Source organism: Microtus oregoni, unplaced genomic scaffold, assembly GCF_018167655.1.
Source record: "Microtus oregoni isolate MIOR12 unplaced genomic scaffold, Mior012 000001F_ref0000356, whole genome shotgun sequence".
NCBI lineage: Eukaryota > Metazoa > Chordata > Mammalia > Rodentia > Cricetidae > Microtus > Microtus oregoni.
The window spans coordinates 48,238,379-48,260,413 of NW_024543060.1; the positions used below are offsets into that span (position 1 = coordinate 48,238,379).

Genomic DNA, 22,035 nt, shown 5'->3' on the forward strand with positions numbered 1-22,035 from the left:
GTTAAGTGTGTCAATTAGAATAAGGGAAGCTGTAATCTCAACTGTAAATTTGGTCAGATTTAAAATTAGTATGTTGTTTGTTTGTTTCATTTTGATTTTTTAAAAAAATATTCATGGGGGGCCCTGGAGGGGTAGGGAAGGGCATGGAGGGACTGGAAGGTGAGCAGAATTGGGGTAAATAATGTAAAATTTCCAGATTCAATAAAGAAATCATGTGTGTGAAGATGTTTCAAGCAAGGTTTAATGGATCCAGGAAGAGCCACCCTATAGTGGGTGGTACCGTTGCACAGGCCAGAGTATGGACAGAAAGGGAAAGTGGGCTCTGCGCCAGCCTTCATCTCCTGACTGCACCCATGCTCCGTCCTCCCCCCAGCTCTGTCCCCCCCCAGCTCAGCAGGGGCTCCCGCCTTGACCCAGATTAGGCACAAACACACCCAGACACCTGTTTTCACAGACTTCCTTTATTAACCAGGAAAGAAAAGCTAAAGTGGCTGCTTTCTGACAGAGGCAGAAAAACAGCAGCAAATGACCTCGTGAGTGTAATGCTAAGAGAGGAGGGAGGAGGTCTGTGTTAGCCTGGGCTAGGATGCAGTGGAGGAGAAGGGAGGACTGTGTTAGCCTGGGCTAGGATGCAGTGGAGAAGGGAGGACTGTGTTAGCCTGGGCTAGGATGCAGTGGAGGAGAAGGGGGGGGGTGTCTGTGTTAACCTGGGCTAGGATGCAGTGGAGGAGAAGGGAGGGCTGTGTTAGCCTGGGCTAGGATGCAGTGGAGAAGGGAGGACTGTGTTAGCCTGGGCTAGGATGCAGTGGAGGAGAAGGGAGGCTGTGTTAGCTTGGGCTAGGATGCAGTGGAGGAGAAGGGGGGGGGGTCTGTGTTAGCCTGGGCTAGGATGCAGTGGAGGAGAAGGGAGGGCTGTGTTAGCCTGGGCTAAACAGAGCCACCAAATGGAAGCAAGCATTCAAGTTCATGAGCCTCTGGGGGATGCGGCTCTTTCGAGCCACCATTCTTCCGGAAGTTGCTTCTGTCAGGTACTTATGTAGCCGTGAAAAAAAGTACTAACGTACATGATTAGCAGTACCGAAAGCAATACTGGAATTACTGATGATGAACACCAAGAAGGATGAAGGAAAAGCTACTCACAGGTAGGAAAGTAGGGGTCTCCTGAAGGAGGCTCCGAAGGCAAGTCTTTCCAACCCAAACCCCACGTAATCATCAAAGAAAGCGCAGGAGTTACAAAGTGTGACATTCAAGGAAGAGGAGCTGTCAGTGGTCTTGGGTGGGGGAGGTGAAAAACAGCAGGGGGTTCCGCCTGGAATGGGGTTTAGGGGGTCACGTGCTCAGGAAGAGAGGCCAGAGAAACAGAGACAGACTGCCAAAGAACCTGCCCCTTTAAAGCCTTCCAGACAGAAATGCTGAAGATGCAGGTGCACCTTTAAGGCATTAAGGAATGAAGAGAGAGACTTTCTCCTGGAGTAGCTTAGACACGGTTGAGCCCAGTTTGAATTCTCCACGTCTCTCCCCGTGTCTTCTGTCTAGTTTGTGGTCTGTGGCCTGTCTGTAGTCTGTCTACTGTTGTCTGTGTCTCATCTGTCTGCCCCTGTTGCCTGTCTGAAACAAAGGGCTTTCCTTTGTGTTTACTGAGCAGCAGAGGAAATGTGCTGTGCGAGGGGAAGGAAGGAATGAGGAAGTTTCCTACAGAAGTCTTTGAGTTTCACAAAGGAAGAGGTCATTTTACTGAACCAGGAGAGCACTCAGAATCACATGCAGATGTGATCAACCTTATCCACGTTTCCATGGGATATTTGCTTTTCCAGGTTGTTTTCAACCTGTCGGCCACTTTCAGCAAACGATTACCACAACGCACATACGTACTCTGCTGGGTCAGAGACATGGAAGAATACATGGGTCAGGGGTAAAGCGATGTACTTAGCTTAGATCTGAAAGCCGATCCCACGGAAGAACAAGGCACAGAAGCCCTGGTCACACTGTTCTCGTAGGGGCAGGTTAAACAGGCTGTGTGCAGAGCGGATTGACAGCAAACTCAACAGTTTTAGATCATCAATGTGTGGATTATTAACTGGGTTTAAGGGGTGGCAAAAGTTTTCTCTTTGAAGGCAGGAGTTATTTTTCAGAAAAAGGTAAGACATACAAATCCAGGAATTCAGAGATGATTGTGTTTCCAGGGGCTACAGGCCTAGCAGAAGAGCAAACCCATAAATTGAAAAAGATAAACCAGCCTGGTCTACAGAGCAGAGTTCAAGGACAGCCAGGGCCACCCCACAGAGAAAACAGCAACAACAAAAAACAAGCCTGCAAAGCAGGGGAGGGGAGGATGAGATGGCTCCCTAGGTTAAGGCACTTGTCTCCAGTCTGTCCTGAGTTCAGTCCCAGGACCCACAGGACAAGAAAGAGTCAATTCCCAGCTGTCCTCGGACCTCCACACATGCACCATGGCCTACAGCCCTTACCAAATTAATAAAAATCAAAGGACAGGGACTTAAACAGTGTGCTTTGATGGCATTTACATCTACTAGTGTCCTGCCTTGGAGTGACACACCCAGGTTATGGGCAGAAAGCTGCCGTAGCTTGATGGGAGAGGAGGGACCCATGCATCACTGTGAATGTTCAAGAGGAAGCAAGCACTGTGGGAGAAGTTGAGCCCAGGAGACAAAATGACTTGCTTTGAGCTTTGCCCAGCCTTTGTCACCGGTGACCCCAGTATGAGCACCCTGGGTATCTGCATGAGACCCTGGGACCCACAACACAGATCCTCACGGCCCGTGTAGTTAACCTACGGTGCACAGCCGGTCTCCAGGCACCAGCCACAAACGCTGGGCTCCCAGCACGGCACTATTCAAACAGACCTGTTGCTTGGTGCCGAGCTGGCCCGAGGAGACGGTGGATGCTCTGACCACGAGGCTGCCTTCCTGCCTCCAGAGCCTCAGTCTGCACCACCATCTGTCCACCGCTAAGTCCCTCATCTGCACTGAACTGCTCCCTCGGGACCCAAGCTCCTCTTTCTCTGCGGACAGGGAAAGGGCATGCACAGGTACCTCCTGGCATGGGGGGAGGGTACCTCCTAATTGCATGATTATTTAAAAAACATTACAACAAAATACATACTAAGAAAGCCACAATCTGCATTTAATATATTAAAATATATTGATATTTTATAAATAAAACCACTGTAAACAGTAGATACATGATAAAATTTCTGGTACAGGTCATATGTAAATCAACAACTGATTTAAAAAAGGTGAGAAATTTTACCTTACCTTTTTAAAAAACATCTAACTGAATTTTACAAAATTATCAAAGTTAAAAGTGCTCAATATGCTTCATTTTTGTTCCATTTTCACACCATCAGGCCTGAAAGATTAGTCAGGATGTAAGAACCAAGACTCAGGTGCTGGGGAAGCCGGGGGGCTGTGCCACCCCCTGCCTCTTCTCAGAACCAGGGGCCTCGTCTTGCCCAAGTCCACCACGTCTGCTGCCGAGGAAATCTCCACACGGAATCCTGGACCAGTACTGGACTTGTGAGGACTCTGCACCGAATCCCATCCGGGAGGGAGAGCTGGCACATCATTAGGCACGTGATTTCATGTCACTGGGTGAGGTAGGAAATGTCCTTTTCTCCAACTGGCTGTTACATAAATGGCGGCTGAACTGGAAAGGGCTCCAAGGCCTTTTCTGCGTCCTTCCAGTTGTGGAAATTCTCTCGGTACCACTCAACTGGCAGGAAAATCAAGACAATGAGAAAGTAAACACTAGGCACTAACAAGTGTTTCCCGAGTCCCCGCTATGTCAGCAGAGCCTCACCTTCAAGCCGGCCAGCGGGACTCGCCCCCTGAAAACAGGAAACTGGCCGTTGTCTTCTGTCCACCGCAAAGGCAGTTCCTGCAGCACTAACTGTGCATGTGCAGGATGCTGGCGACATCTGGACTTCAGCAGTCTCGGGTGAGCACAGTCCCTATGCTGCCTTTAAAGCTACGCTACAGGAAAATGAACACTTATCTAAACATGGAGATACAGGATCAGGGAAAATGAGACGACGGGTCTCCCTATGAACAGGGAAAGTCGGTTTATGGTGTGCACTATTGGAGAGGTCGGTTTACAGTGCGCACTATCAGGGAGGTCAGTTTATGGTGTGGACATCAGGGGAAGTCAGTTTACAGTGCGCACTACTTGCTCAAGGCTTTGCATTAAGAAGCCTAAGTCTAGTTAAAAAAAAAAAATGGAAGCTATCTTTGCTTTGGGTTTTTAATATTTGAACAAGTATATTGCATTTAACATTTTGAATCAAGACCTCTTTTTTGTGCATTTGAGTATATCCTTTCCTATGAATATAATTTCAAATAGTTTTTTGTTGCTGTTTTGTTCTGTCTTTTGAGACAGGGTTTCACTACGTAGCGCTAGCTAGTCTGAAACTTGTTGTGTAAACAGGCTGGCTTCAAACTAAGAGATCCTCCTGCCTCCACCTCCTAAATGTTAAGATTAAAGGCACGTGACTGGCACACACAGTGTTTCTGATTTTACTAGGTTTTTCTGTACATGTGAATTTACAGATATTTTCTTCCAAGACCCCACTGATCTCCACATGGACCAGTCTGCAGGCCATAAGAAAGAAGAAAGCTACACTAGCAGGCGTGAGTGTGGAGAGAACACAGAGGAAATGAGAACTGAGCACCCAAGATTCAGGAGGCGCAATGAGCAGCTAAGTCCATTAAACTCCAGAGACTCAAGAAACAGCTAAGAAACCGCTAGAAACTGATGAAGAGCTGGGGGGCAGTGGGTTTCTCACCGAGCTCTGCCAACCCTAGTGTTCTAAAATGAACGGCCTTTCTTTCCACTGGTCTGCACTGCCCCAGAGATAGTCAACCGATTACACACCTGTTTTCTTTATTCCTTCTTCCCAGGGCACTTTGGGCTTCCATCCTAAGCTGTGGATTTTTTCAGACTTCATTGGATATCGCATGTCATTGTGCGGTCTTGGAAAGCAAAGATTTAAGATGACATTGTGAACACACATTTGCACATCTAAGACATAGAATGCACACCCACACATCCTTATTGTGAATACACATTTGCACATCTGACTAAGACACAGAATGCACACCCATACATCCTTATTATAATTCACATTAGAACAAAATCACGCCAGGGACAAGTTTATTGTGGAAAAATTTTATAAAATATACAAACCCCACAACTACCAATGCCTCACATTCTCTATAGCCTAGCCTTTCAATAACTTATTTATTTCTGCCACAACTTCAGGTACAAATGAAGTACCTGACATATAGAAGAAAATTTACAAATGTTTGATAAATGAATAAATAATCATCAACTCATACAGGTACAAGTGAGGGCTCCTGAGTGCTAACCTTGGGGACAAGATGCACTGTCTACATATAATTAACACTTCTGTAAGAAAATACTGTCCCAACTTCACAATGAGAAAAACCATACTGGGAAAGAGCCAACAGCTTTCTTTAGCCTGTGGCTAACAACAGTGCTATCCTTTACCTTTCTAACACTTACAACCAGGAAGAAAAGTTTGTCAGAAAACCCACGAGTTGAACTGATGTGGGAGGTCCTTCTGTCTATGTGTTGCTTTAATTGGTTAAGGAATATAAACTGACTTGGTCTATAGCATGGGGGGGAAAAGGCGAAGTTAGAGAAAAGCCATGGAGCCACTGGAGACAGATGCTGGAAACTTTACCCAGTAAGCCACAGCCATGTGGTGATATACAGATTAATAGAAATAGGTCAAATTAATATAAGAGCTAGCCAATAAGAAGCTAGAACTAATAGGTCAAGCAGTGGTTTAATTAATACAGTTTCTGTGTGATTACTTTAGGTTTAAGCTAGCAGGGGACGGGGGGGGCAGGGGGGACCAACAAGTGGCCTCCTCAACACTGAACTACTTTCCCGGTGAGCTCACACAGCTTGTAATTTTCCAAGCACCTGAAGAGTCCTGTCTCTCCAGATATCCCAACTTGTCACTCACCTGTCATGGACGTAGTCCACCCAGCTTTCCGTTTCTGACTCCGAACTGGTCTCTTTGATCTGTCAAAACGAAGCAAGCTCCTGAGCCATGTTACGGAATGAGACCACAGAACAACAATTGTATCTGATAGCTGATAGAAGCTGGCAAGGAAGACAACCACCTCACAGAGGGAAGGGAGGAGGAGGGACAGTGTGAAAGCTTTCTGTCCTTACAAACTACATGCCATCCAGAGCACGGAAAGAACACGCACTACATAAACCACAGGAAACGCCCTCAAGCCTGTGGTGAAACAGGTAGAGGATGTACGCTAGCAGGAATTTATCTTGTCAGCTCTTTACTTTTAAGTTAAGGAAATGGCAAACTATTGACTGAGCAGTAGTCTGCGTGAGAAATTTTCCCTGTTGGCTCGTGTGTTTCAATCCTTGCTTCCCACTGGTGCCACTACTTCAGGAGGCGGAGCCTTCACTGTGGATCACTGGAGCCGGATGGTGGGGTTTTACAAACACCCCACTTCCTGTGTGTAGACAGACGGAAAGGATCTAACCAGCTCCTGCTCTGGCCTCCAGGCCCTGTCGCTTGCCCCCACCACACCGTTATGGACACTAGCCCTCAGGAACACTAAGCCAAAATTAACTCTTTTTCCTAACTTGCTTGTGGTCATGGTGTCTCATTGCAGCAGCAGGAAAGTAACCTATGCTTCATTACTGTCCTTAGTTTGGTGACAACTTCACAGATCCCCTTAGAGAGGATACGCACATACATACCAGCTGTATTAGCTCTTTAGCAAGCTGGACAACGGACATTTCAAAGTTGGTCCCAATGTTGTAAATTTCACCTGGCTCTCCCTTCCTGAGGACAGTGAGAAAGGCTTCCACAACATCTGCAGCGTAAAGGAAGTTTCTTCTCTGAAGCCCCGATCCATGAATACAGCTAAGTGGATCAAATGTCAGAATTACGCAGTGCAGAAAGAAGCTTCCAAACCAGGCGCAAGCGGTGAGCAGTGACTCCTGAAAGCCAATTTCCAGAGGCCCTAGAGGACTGAAAACATTAGTTCCCTTGAATTTTCCTCCTTATTTCATAAAACCTTTTTGAGGATTCTTAATTAAAAAAGTGGAAAATATGGCTCCCTAGAAACATTTGTTAGTTTTAGACTATAAATTCATTTTGAAGAAATCCCTAAGTTGGGTAGGGTTACACAGAACTGTAACTCTGGTCGCTTGGGAAACCAAGGCTAGAGGATTCCAAGTTCAAGGCCAGCCTGAGCAGTTTCAAAAAGTTAAAAAAGCAACAATACCGAAATCATAGGGCTGTAGAGGAACTGGGGCTACAGCCTGCCATCAGAGTGTGTGCCTGGAACGGGCAGGCAAGGCCTACTTCCAGCCCCAGAACCGAAAAACTATGGAAAAAGGAAAAGCTAGATCTCCATTTCTACATTAACCATTTGGAAATATAAAATTATATATAGATGTCAAAATTTTATTTTGCAACTCTAAGTTCCATGGCAGATAATTTCAGATTTTACCTTAGTAAATTATGGAGATGCAGTTTAGTTATTAAAATACTATCACATTAAATGGAGAAAGTGTTCCTTAGTTGGCAGAATGTTCCAGTCCATGGCCTTCGTGAGATTTTATGGCTTTCAGAGATTGCTACTGAATACTACCAGTATGGCAGAGAGCACACGAATGCAAAAGTGAAAGGCAACGTACCATTTCCTGCCGTGTTGCAGCAAAGATATAAATTTTGGAATAACCTAGAAGAATATTTAAATGCCATTTCAGACTTTGAAAATGACATTAAAATGAATTTAAACTCATATATTAAAAATTATTACTGAGATACATGTGGAGCGATGAATACATTCTAATTCTTTTAACCTAAATTCATGACATTTGGCAACTAAGAGCACTCTAAGATAGCTTGTGATCTCCTAAGAGCCTGAGGATGAACACACAGGTGTAGTGGACAGTTTGCAGGCAGCACAGGCCGCTTCTTTGGAGATTTCATCCCCCACCTGAAGACAAGGGTTCGAGGCCCACAGGCTTGCCAGCTGGAATGTGTCAGGTTGATGGAGTGAAATCCGAACCGAGTCTCACGCACGCGACATCCACAGAGCACGTAATTATGTACAATTACAACATAAATTACTTCAGACAAATAACTGCTGGAGATTGTTTTAAGTAACACTGCAATCACTAAGGGCCACTAAGAACACGGAGATAAAGCTCACCTTCTCGGGATACTGATGTGGTCCATAGACGTTACTGCTTCTGGTGATGACAACCGGAAACTAGAGTGAACAACCGGCACTGATGTAAGGGAAGGGTCCAACCACCAGGGTCAGCTTAACGATAAACAGCTTAGGAACACTGGTGCCTATCGGACCTATCGGACGCACGGTCGGCACTCAGCGAAGAGCCTGTCATCCTGACATTCATTAGGATAACACGGGAGGATTTCTAGTTCAAGACCAGCTGAGCTATGTGGTGAGCCCCTGGGTTTTCTGTGTCTTTTTTTTTTTTTTTTTTTTTAAGTCAGGCCTTGTGATGCATGCTTTAATACTAGGAGTCAAGAAACAAAGGCAGATGGATCTCTTCGAGTTTGAGACCAGCATGGTCTACATGGTAAATTCCAGACCACCTAGGACGACACAGTAAAATCATATTTTAAAAAAGACAGGAGAGTGTAGGGGTCAGACAAAAGCAGAGGAGCAGTAGGAATAACAGGCTCCTTCTCTTGTGGAGACAATGGGAAGAGGGATGTAGAGGAGGCACAGAGTCAGGCTAAACACTGAGGCCTCCCACATGCTAATGCCAAGACGACTTCCAGCAGTCTCCATTTAATTCAATAGTAAGATGGTAGACTCTCTCCACTGAATCAACCCTTACAAGTAAAAAGAACCACCACAAAAAGCAAGAGAACACTAAGGAATTTCTGATTTGACCCCTAATAACCAATAATGGCCAGTGGGAAGCCAAATAGATGGCACTGGAGCTGCTAACACTTGTTCTGATTGAACTCCAGAATGACACTGTCAGACACTGGAGCTGCTAACACCTGTTCTGATTGAACTCCAGAATGACGCTGTCAGACACTGGACTGCTAACACCTGTTCTGATTGAACTCCAGAATGACGCTATCAGACACTGGAGCTGATAACACTTGTTCTGATTGAACTCCAGAATGACGCTGTTAGAACCACCACATTAGGCCCCCAGGTCTACCTCATGCAGAACCAAGACTGCTGATCACACAGAGACAAGCAACTGCTGAAAAAGGACTCTGTCAGCCTCCACCTTGTAGGACTTCCTGGAGCATCTTGCTAGACCTGCTACGGTTCAGGTGAGCGAGAGGTCGAGCCTTTGTTTTAAGAGTTCAATACTTATTAGCCCTTACCACCTAAAGTTTTAAGCTAGGTCTTCTATGCCAAAGCTGACTTAGAAGAACTTCAGAACTCAGGCCTGGTGAGATGGTAAGTATCTCCTATCAAGTCTGATGACCCAGCTCAATGACTGAATCCACAGGGTGGAAGGAAGAAAGTGCTTCCATAGTTGCCCTCCGTCCACGACGCACATATTACAGAAAGAACACACAACATACATTCACTTACACATACAATACATAAATATTAAACGGTTTCAGAAATCAGTTTTTACCTTGTATCGTTCCCAGTAAGACTGCACAAAGCACTCAGCTGCAGCTTTAGATGAAGCGTAAGGGTTTGTAGGTTGTTTGGGCGATGACTCATCAAACTCCTAGTTTTAAAAGGATACTTTTGAATTACACACACTCTCCAAATAGGAAATGTATTACAAGATCTAAGTGTGTGAATTAATAGCAGTCTGTGTTGAATCCAGAGGACCTGGATTCAATCGCAGCACACACCGTGAGTGCACATCAATATACACGCACACACAACACAATTGAAAACCAATCACACTACTAGTTTGAAACATCAATCACTACATCTAAGAAACATTTTTTTTTTTTGTTCTGGTGGTATACATCTGTAATCCCAGCACTTGGGAGGTGGAGGAATGAAAACAGGAATTGAAATCTTGTCTCACTGTTACTCACTGCCCATCCACACCGAGTATGACCGTGGCCTGTTACTGAGCCCCAACAGAGCATGTATTTAAAAGAAGGACTGGGGGAATGAAACTATGGACTGAAGAACGGTCCTATCTTTTTGTTTAAAAAGTACAAGAATTAGGAATGATTTCGTATGAACACAGCCAGGTGTGGTGGCATATCTCTGTAATTCCAGCATTCAGGAGACAGAGGCAGGAAGACCGTCAGGCTAAGATCAAACTGAGCAACACGGAACTACAGGCCAGCCTGAGCTACACAGTGAGACCCCGTCTTCAAAACATCAACAACAAAGGAACAGATTCCAGTTTCAACAACAATTTGGCTGCACTTGTCATTGACATTCTAAGGTGTTTTCTGCCCAGAGGAGCTGGTGAGCAGGTGCATGCCCCAGCGCATGAAATGACAGCATTGTGTTCTACAACTAAGACTACACATGAGACCTGCTGCTGGGCTGCACAACACTCCGACCCTGAGTAAACGTGTACCAATGCTAACCGTCCCTCACGTGACGTGGTTCCCTTGATAGGAGAAGCAAGTATCACTTTGGAGGGTGACACAAAGCATGTAATTAGAGCGCAGGAAAAGACCAGTGAACTTGAACAAGACAGCCCTCTATACTGGGTACAGTAGAGTGGGTGTGTATGTGTGTGTAAGTAGAATCTACTTTCTAAGCTTACCTGATCGAGACTGCCTCCATAGACTTCATCTGTGCTGACGTAAATAAATTTCTCCACTCTGGCTTCATAAGCAGCACTTACCAAGACATGAGTGCCGTAAACATTGACATATGTAAACTCGAAGGCACGGACAAACGAAAGATCTAAAAAGGAAGAGAGAAAAGCTACAATGATTCCGTTCACCAAAAAAACTGACTCGGGTTTTAAGAGTGCTCACTTCCCATTACTTAGCGCATGTGAAGTAGGCTTAAGAAAGAACACAACACAGGCTGATTCGTATTCGGTTTCATGTAGTCCACAATGACCTCAAACTTACTATGTAGCTGAGCACGACACTGAACTTTTATTTTAATTAATTTCTATGTGTGAGTGGGTGTATATGGGGTGAGCACGTGCGTGCCACCCCTGGGTGTGGAGCCATTCTCTCCTTCCACCATGTGGATCTGGTATCAAATTCAGGGTATCAGGTTTCAACAAGAAGAGCTTTTAATACATTGAGCCATCTCAGTGACCTAATCTTCAACTTCTGATCTTCCCGTCTCTCCCTCTCAAGTGATGGAAAGACAGGTAAACATAAAGAACAGATAAGCAGCCTGGGACCTTATTTAATTTTGGTTCATGTGCCCCACTCCTCCTTTAACACAGCACTTGGCACTGGCAACCTCAAACTCTACCTGCCCTGGACTACATGGCTTCTGATTACATGTACACGCCTCTCTGAACCACAATACAAGCTTCTCTACCCCTAAGAATAACCAAGTACAGAGAGTTTCTACTCAGAGACATCCCTGGTTTGGGGCCCATATACAGCGAACTGCTAGGGTACTGTGTACTTACTATCCTATACCCACTATGGTAGTTTGGTAATTGGCCCCGATAATCTCATAGGGAGTGGCACTATTAGGAGGTACGACTTTGTTGGAGTGGGTGTTGTCTTGTTGGAGGAAGTGTGTCACTGTGGGGCAGACTTTGAGGTTTCCTGTGCTCAGGATACTGCCCCGTGTCTCAGCTGACTTCCTGTTGCCTGCAAGGTGTAGGACTCAGCTCCTCCTCCAACATCATATCTGCCTTCACACCATTCCCATGATGCTCCCCATCATGATGATAATGGACTGAACCCCTGATACTGTATAAACAATCCACTCCAATTAAATGTTTTTCATTGATAAGAGTTGCCATGGTCACAGTGTCTCTTCACAGCAATAGAAACCCTAAGACACACATGCATAATTGGGCACACCTATGATTAAAATCAGATGCATGATGGGAAGGGCCATGCAAATTAGGAGAAATGATTATCTGGCCTTACCTACCCAATCAAGATAGACAACCACCAGAATTATGCCCCTCAGTAACCAGCTCCTTCCCTACACTCTATCAACACAGAGTCATAACCTGGGACCCTTGAACACCCTTATCACACGCCCACTGTGGAGCACTAACACAGGGCACATGGGCCGGCTGGGCTTATACACCGGTGGAAAAGCGCTTGCCTAGTAAGTGTGATGCTAGTCCCCAGTGAGACCAGTATGGGGGTGGAGGAGAAGCTGAAAACAAAACCAAACACCCTAAACTAGAAACAAACAAACAAAAGACACAGGACAAGGTGGGAAGAAGTACTTGAACTTGCTGGAGATAAACAGTCCATATCAACAATCTACAAATAATTTATAAAAACAAGAATAACCCTACAGTAAAATACATAAAAGACATACAAGGTTTAAACAAATAAATGGCTCTTAAGCTTATGAGGCCCAGCTTCACTTATAATGAAGAAAACTCAAATTTAAAACTTTATCAGACTAGTAAAAAATAAATTCATTGACAAGAGGGCCCAGTGGTAAAGAGCACTTGCTCCTGCAGAGAACTCAGGTGTGATTCCCAGCACCCATATGATGGCTGAAAACCATCAAGACAGCAGATCTAGGGGACCAGATGCCTGCTCTAACCTCCACAGGCTCCTGCACACATGTGGCACACTGCTGGAAGACTCTGCTGCTTGAGGCTGTAATTCACAGGTAGCTCTCCGAGCTCGGTATAATATGGAGGACTCCCTCTGCGCAGGACTGCCTCCCTACCCTGTCTGAAGTGTCTCTAGGCGCGGATGCACGACCTTATTTGGAAGCTGTTCCTGAGCTTGAGTGCCTCACTCATCTTAAGTGATAACTAGGTGCTGTGCCCCAGGACCCCAGGACCACGCTGCCAAGTGCAAATTAGGTGATGCCCAGCTGCGATCCCCATTACCCTCACCCTGAAATGGAGCCCATCTGTCTCAGTGAACTCAACTTCCAGAAGGCTATTTCTGTCATACTCAAGGCCGCACAAAGCCCTGCATGCACCTCTGCTCCCTCTGTCCTCGCCAACAGACCATGAGGAAAAGGGAGGCCCTGGTACACATGTTTACACTTGGGAGCACACACTTATAATAAAATATTTAAAAAATAAGAAAAGGTATTTTGTAGCTGAGGGTAAGCAGATGAAGGATCACACTTTTGCCCAGTAGGAGTGAGCCTCCAACACTGTTCTCGGCCCTACTACCGTGCGGCCCTTTACTGCAGTTCCTCATGTTGTGCTGACCCCCGCCACAAAATCATCTCCACTGCTACTGCAATTCTGCTAATGTTATGAATCATAAAGTATCTGATATGCAGGATATCAGCTATGTGACCCCTGGGAAAGGGGTATTTCACTCCTGAAGAGTTCACAACCCACAGGCTATTCAAACCCAGAGGAAGGAACCAGGGGATGGGCAGCTAGACTGGCTTGTGTTTAGCCCTTGACCCACACCTATTAGCTGCGACTCCTCCTCCCAAAGGGTCGTGATGTCGGGAGGCAGGTTTCCAGAGGGACTCAGTCAAAATGAACCCTGTAGGTGAACACACATCCAGACATGTGCCCTTACAAAAATAAAATCTGGACCCAAAACTGATGCAAGGGCATGAGCACAGAGGAAAAGCCATGGAGGCTGTGGAGAAGCAGGGCATGCTGGGAAACCTTGAAGACAGTGTCAAGGGCAATGAGGTTATGCCAAAGAGGACTCAGGCTGCTTCCAGTAGCTGACAGTAGGCATGAGCGCTACACCACAACACCACAACTGACCAACACCAGCAAGAAAGAAAAGCCGTGTTAAATCCATGAATTTGTAATGGCTCCTTACAGAAACAGAAGAACCATGTCAGCGCGCAGGCAGAAAAAATAAAGCAGCGACACCGACTGCCACGTCAGCTGAATCCCAAGGTGCCCTAAGAGCTGACACGAAGAACCCGCTCTTAAATTTTGATTTAACAAATGAATGGAAGAAAGACAGTGAGAAAATCATCATTGCTAAAACTCAAATATACACAAATGTTGACCACCCAAAGTAGTGCTACAGAAAACAGTAAGACTGATGTTTACCAGAACTGAAAAAATGAAACACAATAGACCTAAAGCTTAGCTAAGAACAAATGCATGATCTGGGAAGAGGGCAAAGGTCTCTGAACTCTGCACTTTGAAAGCTTATTACATTACATCAGGTGACCACAGATGGACTATGTCCTTTCCAAACTAGCAGTGGGAAAAGAAAACAAAAACAACTCCTCAGCTGAGTCTTTAAAAGAGAGCAAGCGGGAGGATACCAGGGACGACCAGACAGACTTTTCAGAAGTGAAATCTAGGCTGAGGATAAGCTCAATGATCGAGTGCTTACCCAGCATGCACAAGCTAAGTCATGGCAGCCAAGAAGTGCTGGAAATGAACTATAGGAAAGACGTTCCAAGATGACACGGCCATTCCAAGCCAGCTAAAAGGATCTCAACTTCACCAGGGAAGAAAGATGACTTCAGAACTGGGGCGATGGCTCAGCAGGTACGGCTGCTGCTGCTCAAGCAAGAGGACCTGAGTTCAGACCTCCGCCCCACAGGCAGTGCATGTGTGTGATCCTGAACTGTGGAGTGGACACCGGAAATCCCAGGAGCTCGCTGGCTTCCCAGCAGAGCCTTGACAGTGGCTTCCAGCTTCAATAAGAGGCTCCATCTCAGATAAAGGTTCAGCTAGTCAGGAACACAGAAGAGATCGCTACTTCTCATTTTTCTTATCAAAATACCTCTCATTAAGGTATTTCAATATGAAAAATGTAATAGACTCTTTTTTTTAAATGGGCAAGTGATTTCAACAGTGATTTTAAATTATCAAAAAGCATTTATAAAAACCATCTGATCTCACTGAAACTTGGAAAAATAAACTTAGACCCCCACATAAATGAGTCTATCCACTACACAGCGCTGAATCTGAAAATTGCAAATCAGCATGACTTCTCGGCAAAACTGCTTGCCACAGCCTCACTGCTGGAGAAAGCCAATCTCATGACCCTGCAGACATCAGACAGGAGGGATCCTTACAAGGACATGGTACATGGCCAAGTTCACAGCACTTCTGCTTAAAACTGCGAGGAATGAAAGTGAGCCAATGTCGGGCAGGAGCCAAAGTGGAGCCGCTGGCCTTTCTTACGCTGGAACACTGAGGCAGCACAGTGAACACACTGTACCACACCCATTCCCTAGTATTTCACATGTGGAAAGAAACTGACAAAAATGTTTTACAAATCTATGTTTGTGTGCACGTGTGTGAGTATGTGCACAAGGACACACGTAGTAGAAGATTTAAAAGTGGCCCAAACAAAAATATAACATCTAGGGCTAAATATTAGTCATCAAAACCATAGAGAAGTGTTGCGGGAGGTCCTTCCGCTCCTCCAGCCTATAGCTGCTGAGATACCAGCCCATTGGGGCGTGGTCTCTCTCCCTTTAAAAAAAGCGGCTACTTCCCTTCTCGCCCCTTTTCACTTCCAGCTCCGTTTCTGGCGACGAGACTCCTTCCTGATTGCGCAGAGGGCTGTTGTCTGGGACGGTTATCTGTAAGTTTTTTCCCCTTTAAATAAATATCACCCTATTAATCATAATTCCAAACTGGTGGGACATTATTTGAGACTTATGCCTTCAGAGAAGGGCGGAGGGAAGCGCAGGTTTGCGGCTGCAGGAAGCAGGAGCAGCAGCAGCTACAGCCAGCGGCAATGCTGCTTCCAGGCACGGTGAGGACCACATGGGAGGTCACGTTCTATTACTTATTTAACTGTACTTTCAATTCTTGCCATATGTCCCAGGAGAAAGGTTTGCTGAATTATTAAATAGCATCGCAGATGCACGAGGTGGTGCAGATAACACTAACTGGAGCACCACCACTGAAGGACATAAAACAACACCGATGCTCATCTTCTTCTTCCTTCCGGAAATAACCGTTAGTCTGAGTTTGGTTCAGCTCAAAAGTTTTTTTTATATTTTTATTTTTATTTATTTATTTATTATGTATATAATATTCTGTCTGTGTGTATGCCTGCAGGCCAGAAGAGGACACCAGACCTCATTACAGATGGTTGTGAGCCACCATGTGGTTGCTGGGATTGAACTCAGGACCTTTTGGAAGAGCAGGCAATGCTCTTAACCACTGAGCCATCTCTCCAGCCCCCAGCTCAAAAGTTTTTTAAAGCCAGTTTTCATGTTCTACTTCAGCACACACGAGTTAAAACATCACCTAGAGAAAGCCCCAATTGTCAGGTCTGAGGATGTAACTCAACCAATAACGTGAGTTACACTAAACAGGCAGGGGGAGCTGAATGGATTCCCAGGATCCACGTAAAAAAACAAACTAAGTCCTAACTCCCCCAGGGACAAGGGACTGCTTCGGCCCAAGGGTGTGTCCTTTTTCAAAGACTTTGCTATGTCCCTGCATACTCATCCCTTTACTGACTAGGGAGAAGAGGCCGGTCACAACCATAGCACGGAACAGTGCTTACCTACATGTGTCTGTGCAGCGAAATGTAGCACTATGTCTATCTTCTCCACCTCGAACAGCAGCTTCACAAAGCGTGAGTCGCAAATGTCGCCCTGCAGGAAAGACAAACACGGACGGGTGAGGGTCCCCGAGCACCCGCACTCCGAGCAACCAGCGTGAGTCCAACAGAAACCGTCACTCAAGCAGCCAGGCAAGTACTCTACCGTGCAGTTCTTTAGCATCTTACAACACATGCACTTAATTCAAGATATTTTTGCAGATATGTCCAAGCAATAATTTTGCTGAATACCAACTTGTTAAATACTGTGCTGACTTTTATCACATACTTATAAAGCTAAGATTGCAAGAAAATTTTTTTTTAGCATTAAGAAAAATAAGCCTTTCCGAGAGCTATACAAACATATATTTAAAACAGACCTAACTACTGGAATAATATTGGCAGTGTGTTTAATCACCACTAACTAAGATTATAGTGCTCTGATGCTTGTATGTATATTTTTTTAAGACAAGATTTCTCTGTGTGACAGTCATGGCTCTGTAGACCAGGCTGGACTTGAACTCACAGAGATCCACCTGCCTCTGCCTCCTGCGTGCTGGGATTAAAGGCGTGGGCCACCACCGTCTTGCAACTGGTATATATTTTTAATTCATGTATTTTGTGAACTATTCATAGATTTGCCAAGGTACTAAAACTCAAATGCAGCTTTTTATGTGACCTCAATCTACAAGTAGAACTCTCTACACCACGTACTGTTCTGGGAACTCTCTGATCTTTAACACACAAAGATTATGATTTCTGCATGACTCAAGAGGCAATGTCATCGGAGCTTCCATACCTGTATAAATTTGTAGTTTTGCTTGTTAGAAACAGGTTCAAGATTCTTCAAGCTTGCACAGTAATCCAGCTTCAATGAGAGAATATGGAGGGGGAGGAAACACACAAAGCAAGTCAATACAGTTTGAAGGTCACACTAACTAATACTAACACTGATACAAGAATCACCTTCCAACAACGCTTCCCCGTTCTACACAGTTTCCCACATCCTAAAAGTAAACCTAGGCCATTGCTATTTTCAAAAGAACAACTCCAAGAGAAACGCTGTTACGAATCTCTTGAAAACAGTGTTCCTGATCAAGCTCCTCTTCATCACCGATGGCTAAACACTAAAAATGTTAAGTTCTTCACAGAAAACGAGCAACTGAAGATTTAAAAAAAAAAAAAAAACCTGCTTTATATATATTTAATTCATTACACCTCTTCTTCTAGCACGGCAAATCAGTGCTTATCTATTTAAGAACTCTTTGGGGCTCAGGAGACAGCTCCGAGGTTAAGAGCTGAGGTTGGTTCCCACCAACCACATCTGGTGATTCACAGCTGTCTGTAACTCCAGTTCTAGAGGTCCAAATCCAAAACCTCTGGCCTTTGAGGGCAGCTGCACTTGTGTGCACATACCCATAATTTATCTCTTTTTTAACTTTCATTTAGGTATTTTGAGGCAAGGTCTTACTATGTACCCTTGGCTGTCCTGGAGGCCTTGAACCCACAGAGACCCGCCTGCTTCTGCTGGTTGTGGCACTGGACACCAGGAGGATTTGTTAAAGAGGCAGATGTGGGAGAATCAGAGGTTTGAGGGCAGCCTGAGCACTACCCTTAGAGCAGGACAGATGGCTCAGTGGGTAAAGGCACTTGCCACCATCCTGACCCTGGGAGCTACAGAGCGAAGGAAAGAAATGACGCCCACAAGTGGTTGGTCTGTCTCTCTATGCACAAGCTGAAGCTCATACACGCCCCTGCTTCCAAATAAATAAACGATATGAAAGAGAATTCTGTTCACCTGTTTATAACTTTAAGACAGAAAAAAATGCCAACAGTTAACAACTGTTCTTTACCTGTACATTTTACTATTGCATTTTATGAAATTACAACCATTTGCATCTTTTGATTAAACTAAAAAACCATACTCTTCAGTGAGACTTCAACTATGACCACAAGACTGTCCAAGACTAAACTAATGTCACTGTAGTCAGGATCTCTCGTGTTCCTGGGCTGGCTTTGAACCTGCTATACAGTTCAAGGAGGACCCTGACGTTCTAATGCTGCTGCGCTTACGTCCCTAGTACTCGGATGACAGGCAGCTGCCACTGCAACTCGTTTTATTATGTTCTAATGCTAGTACTCTCTAGTTTTCTAGAAAGGAGGTCGAATCTTGTACATGAAGCTCACTTTTTATAAACTTACCTTGTCTAAATTTATGATGAGATAGTTGGGGTAATCTTCTACTAAGGAGACAATCACGTGGGACGCACTACAAGGACAGAAGGACTTTGTGAGTGACAACACCCCCCCACCCCCCCTCCCCCGCGCGATTCCTCTAGTTTCCCTGAGCTGTGGAGCAGCAGGAAAATACCAAGAGATGACATCACACTTATACTCTGGGTTCTTGGGTGTAATGGCAAGCACTGAATATCTGTGTAGATGATGCTGATACTTGGTGGCCTTGTCTCTTGCTTTCTAGGACATTCTTGTGGACCAGTCCTTCCAGGCAAGTACCAGCACTTTCCCACACCCACACTCCTGTTCATTAAGTGAACCGTGGCTTCCCGGTACCCTCAGCAAAGGGACTGTTGAATTTGAAAGGGCCACGGCTTGTCAAAGCAGTAAACAGGAATCTCTGTATCCTCACACAGGGGGCACTGGGTTCCACGAGGGGAGAACAGGTTCCTGTTTATTACCCATCTACTCAACTACTACCGAAGACCCTCACAACATGGACCGGGCCTTTCTGCAGGCACTTCATGGACACCAGCCTGCTCTCATAGAGTTTATAGTCTAGAATGGGGACAAGGCCATAAACAAGTAAACATATAACGAAATTTCAGGCCGTGTTAAGTGGGTCAGTTACCTAGGGTGGTCCCGTAAGAGCTCCTAAGTTGCTATGTGGGTAAATTAACACCTGAACTGGACAATGCAAACAGCCTAAGCAAAGAAAGAACGTGTACATGTCTCAAGGCAGGAAGGGCTCTCCAAGAGCCCTGAGAGGCTTGTGACAAACACAGCAAAGCAAGAGACTCGGTTGGTAAGCAGGGCTTGAGCACTCAAGTCTTCTAGAACTGATAGAGATTTCGGACTTTATCACAAGCCGCACAGAAACCACAACTATAAAACTATGAGGCAGCGGCATCTCACGGCTTTAAAAGCAACGACTTTAAGCAACGCTTGTAAGGCATCTAAAGGAAACGCGGGGGGGGGGGGGGGGGGGGCTCAACCAGGGGAGGCACGGTAGCTGTGTTCAAGGCAAAAGACCGCAGAATCAGGCCTAACGTGGTGAGAAGTCAAGTTATGGGCAACCTTTGACACCAAGAAAACGGGCGCGCTCATGGAATGTGGGTATGAGTGAGCCTCGCACAAGCTGCTAAGAGGTTTTGCAAACGTGTTCTGAAAGAAAAAAAGACCGAGTCCCACCACGATCGCCGCATGGTGTCGAGACGCGCTGCTGGGAGGCTTGGCAGAGAGAGACTGAAGGAAATGCAAAAAGCTCAACGCGTGCACCTCAAAAAGTGACAGTGGCAAACGCCTCGGGCAGGTAGGAGGAGGCACACCACCACAGCACCCCCGACACAGTCGCAGTTTCAAAGCAACCTCGTTCTCGTCGACCCCAAAGTGAGGGAAACTGGGAGGACGGTCCCGACCGTGCAATGAGGAGCCTCCCCGCCTCGGATGGGGAGAAACTGAGCCGCCAGCACCGTTACCTACATGAAACCAGCGCCGCCGGTCACCAGGACCCGCTTTGCGTAGCTGCCGGGAGGACCAGACGGCTCCTCCCGGCCAGGAGCCGACATCTTTCCGCTCAGCAGAGCCAGCGCCGTAAAGCGCGGAAGCCGGAGACCAGAGGGAAGCACCGTCCGTCACGACGTTTTCGCGACACGGCCCCGCCCCCGCCGGACACGTTAAAGGGAAATCCTCAGCCGCTTCCGGGTTCTCCCAGACCGCTGCCCGAGGGGCGGGGCTGGCACCGACTGCGCAGGCGCAGACTCTGCCTGGGCTAACCTAATCCAACTGGGGTCATTGGGGAGCTAGGGTACTGAACGTGATCTAGGCAGCTGTACCGAGTGTGGGTTACCTCTGTAGATACGTAGACGTTAGGAATTAAGGATGGATGACTTCATTCTTCAGCTGTGTCCGTGGACCATCCCCCAGCCGAGCAGCGACACCTCGGGAATGGGCGCATTCTGGAAATGGGAAGTTGCCCTGCAAAATTACATTTTACTGTATGTTGTTAATATGATCACACATTGTAAAGGCTACTTGCAATCACGATGGAGATGTTTCGTAGATACCCCTATTGGAGCTTACTCTCTTTCTCGTTTGCTAACTCTGCCCCATCCTGGCCCTCCTCGCTTCACTCTATCACCACGCTGCTTCTGCCCTGGACTAGATACCCTTCCGTCGAATGTCTGCTAGTGTTTACCTACTCTTTCAGTTCCAGCCGATTGGAATTTTTTTATTTTTATTTTTTTAAATATTTATTTATTTATACAATATTCTGCCTGTGTATATGCATGCAGGCCAGAAGAGGGCACCAGACCAGATGGTTGTGAGCCACCATGTGGTTGCTGGGAATTGAACTCAGGACCTTTGGAAGAGCAGGCAATGCTCTTAACCGCTGAGCCATCTCTCCAATTGACTCAATTTAAACAGCAACCCATATCCTAACCGCGCGGAATCATTTAATATTAGCATTCATTCTTAGTGTTCATCAACATACAGACCTGTGATATAATTGCTCACTGTCTCTGCTCCGTGGAGGTAAGGGTTTTCACTTCTCTGGGACCAGATCTATCAGAATAAACATTCATCAGCAAGTAGGTTCATGATATAATTGCTCATTGCCCCTGGTATATTAGAACTGTTCTAATCTAGTCAGCTTGCTCTTCATGAATTTGGAGGCTCTCCCAATTGGAAATGGCTGGCAGCTGTATTTTTTTCAAATGAATGCAGGCATCAAAAGTGTGTCTTTAGCTGGGCAGTGGTGGCGCACGCCTTTAATCTCATCACTGGGAGGCTGAGGCAGGCGGATCTCTGTGAGTTCGAGACCAGCCTGGTCTACAAGAGCTAGTTCCAGGACAGGCTCCAAAACCACAGAGAAACCCTGTCTCAAAAAACAAAAACAAAAAAAAAAGTGTGTCTTTAGTGTAAGAGCAGTATTACTGATCAAGAATGAAAACGTGAGATGAAATCTGACAGTGGTCAAAGTCGGTGTTCTGCTTTTCTTTCGGAACCAACCCCACCCCTATTCTTGGCATATTATAATTCCATTAAAAGTTTAGACAAGCTAAATTTTCTAGAGTTTTATTTTAGAAATCAATGAAAAAAAAACACAAAGCAATATTTAGGAAGAAAGTTTCAAAGAGCACCACCATGCAATG

At 45.7% G+C, this 22,035-nt stretch overlaps 1 protein-coding gene across 4 annotated transcripts; it reads right to left on the reverse strand.

Annotated features, from left to right (window-relative positions):
• Window positions 1-3,129: 3,129 nt before the first annotated feature.
• Tgds (TDP-glucose 4,6-dehydratase) lies at window positions 3,130-20,485 on the reverse strand. Of its 4 annotated transcripts, none has more exons than XM_041670548.1 (12): window positions 20,363-20,485; window positions 18,848-18,914; window positions 17,445-17,513; window positions 16,610-16,700; window positions 10,780-10,922; window positions 9,667-9,765; window positions 8,241-8,300; window positions 7,720-7,763; window positions 6,775-6,940; window positions 6,011-6,069; window positions 4,891-4,988; window positions 3,130-3,732 (listed from the first exon to the last, which is right to left on the reverse strand). In XM_041670548.1, the coding sequence occupies exons 1-12, from the start codon at window positions 20,446-20,448 to the stop codon at window positions 3,647-3,649; spliced, it is 1,068 nt and encodes a 355-aa protein (XP_041526482.1). In that variant the 5' UTR covers window positions 20,449-20,485; the 3' UTR covers window positions 3,130-3,646. The 4 variants fall into 4 exon arrangements, with proteins under 4 accessions (XP_041526482.1, XP_041526465.1, XP_041526472.1 ...); XM_041670531.1 differs by having other exon boundaries at window positions 6,775-7,048; XM_041670538.1 differs by having other exon boundaries at window positions 17,445-17,528.
• Window positions 20,486-22,035: the final 1,550 nt, after the last annotated feature.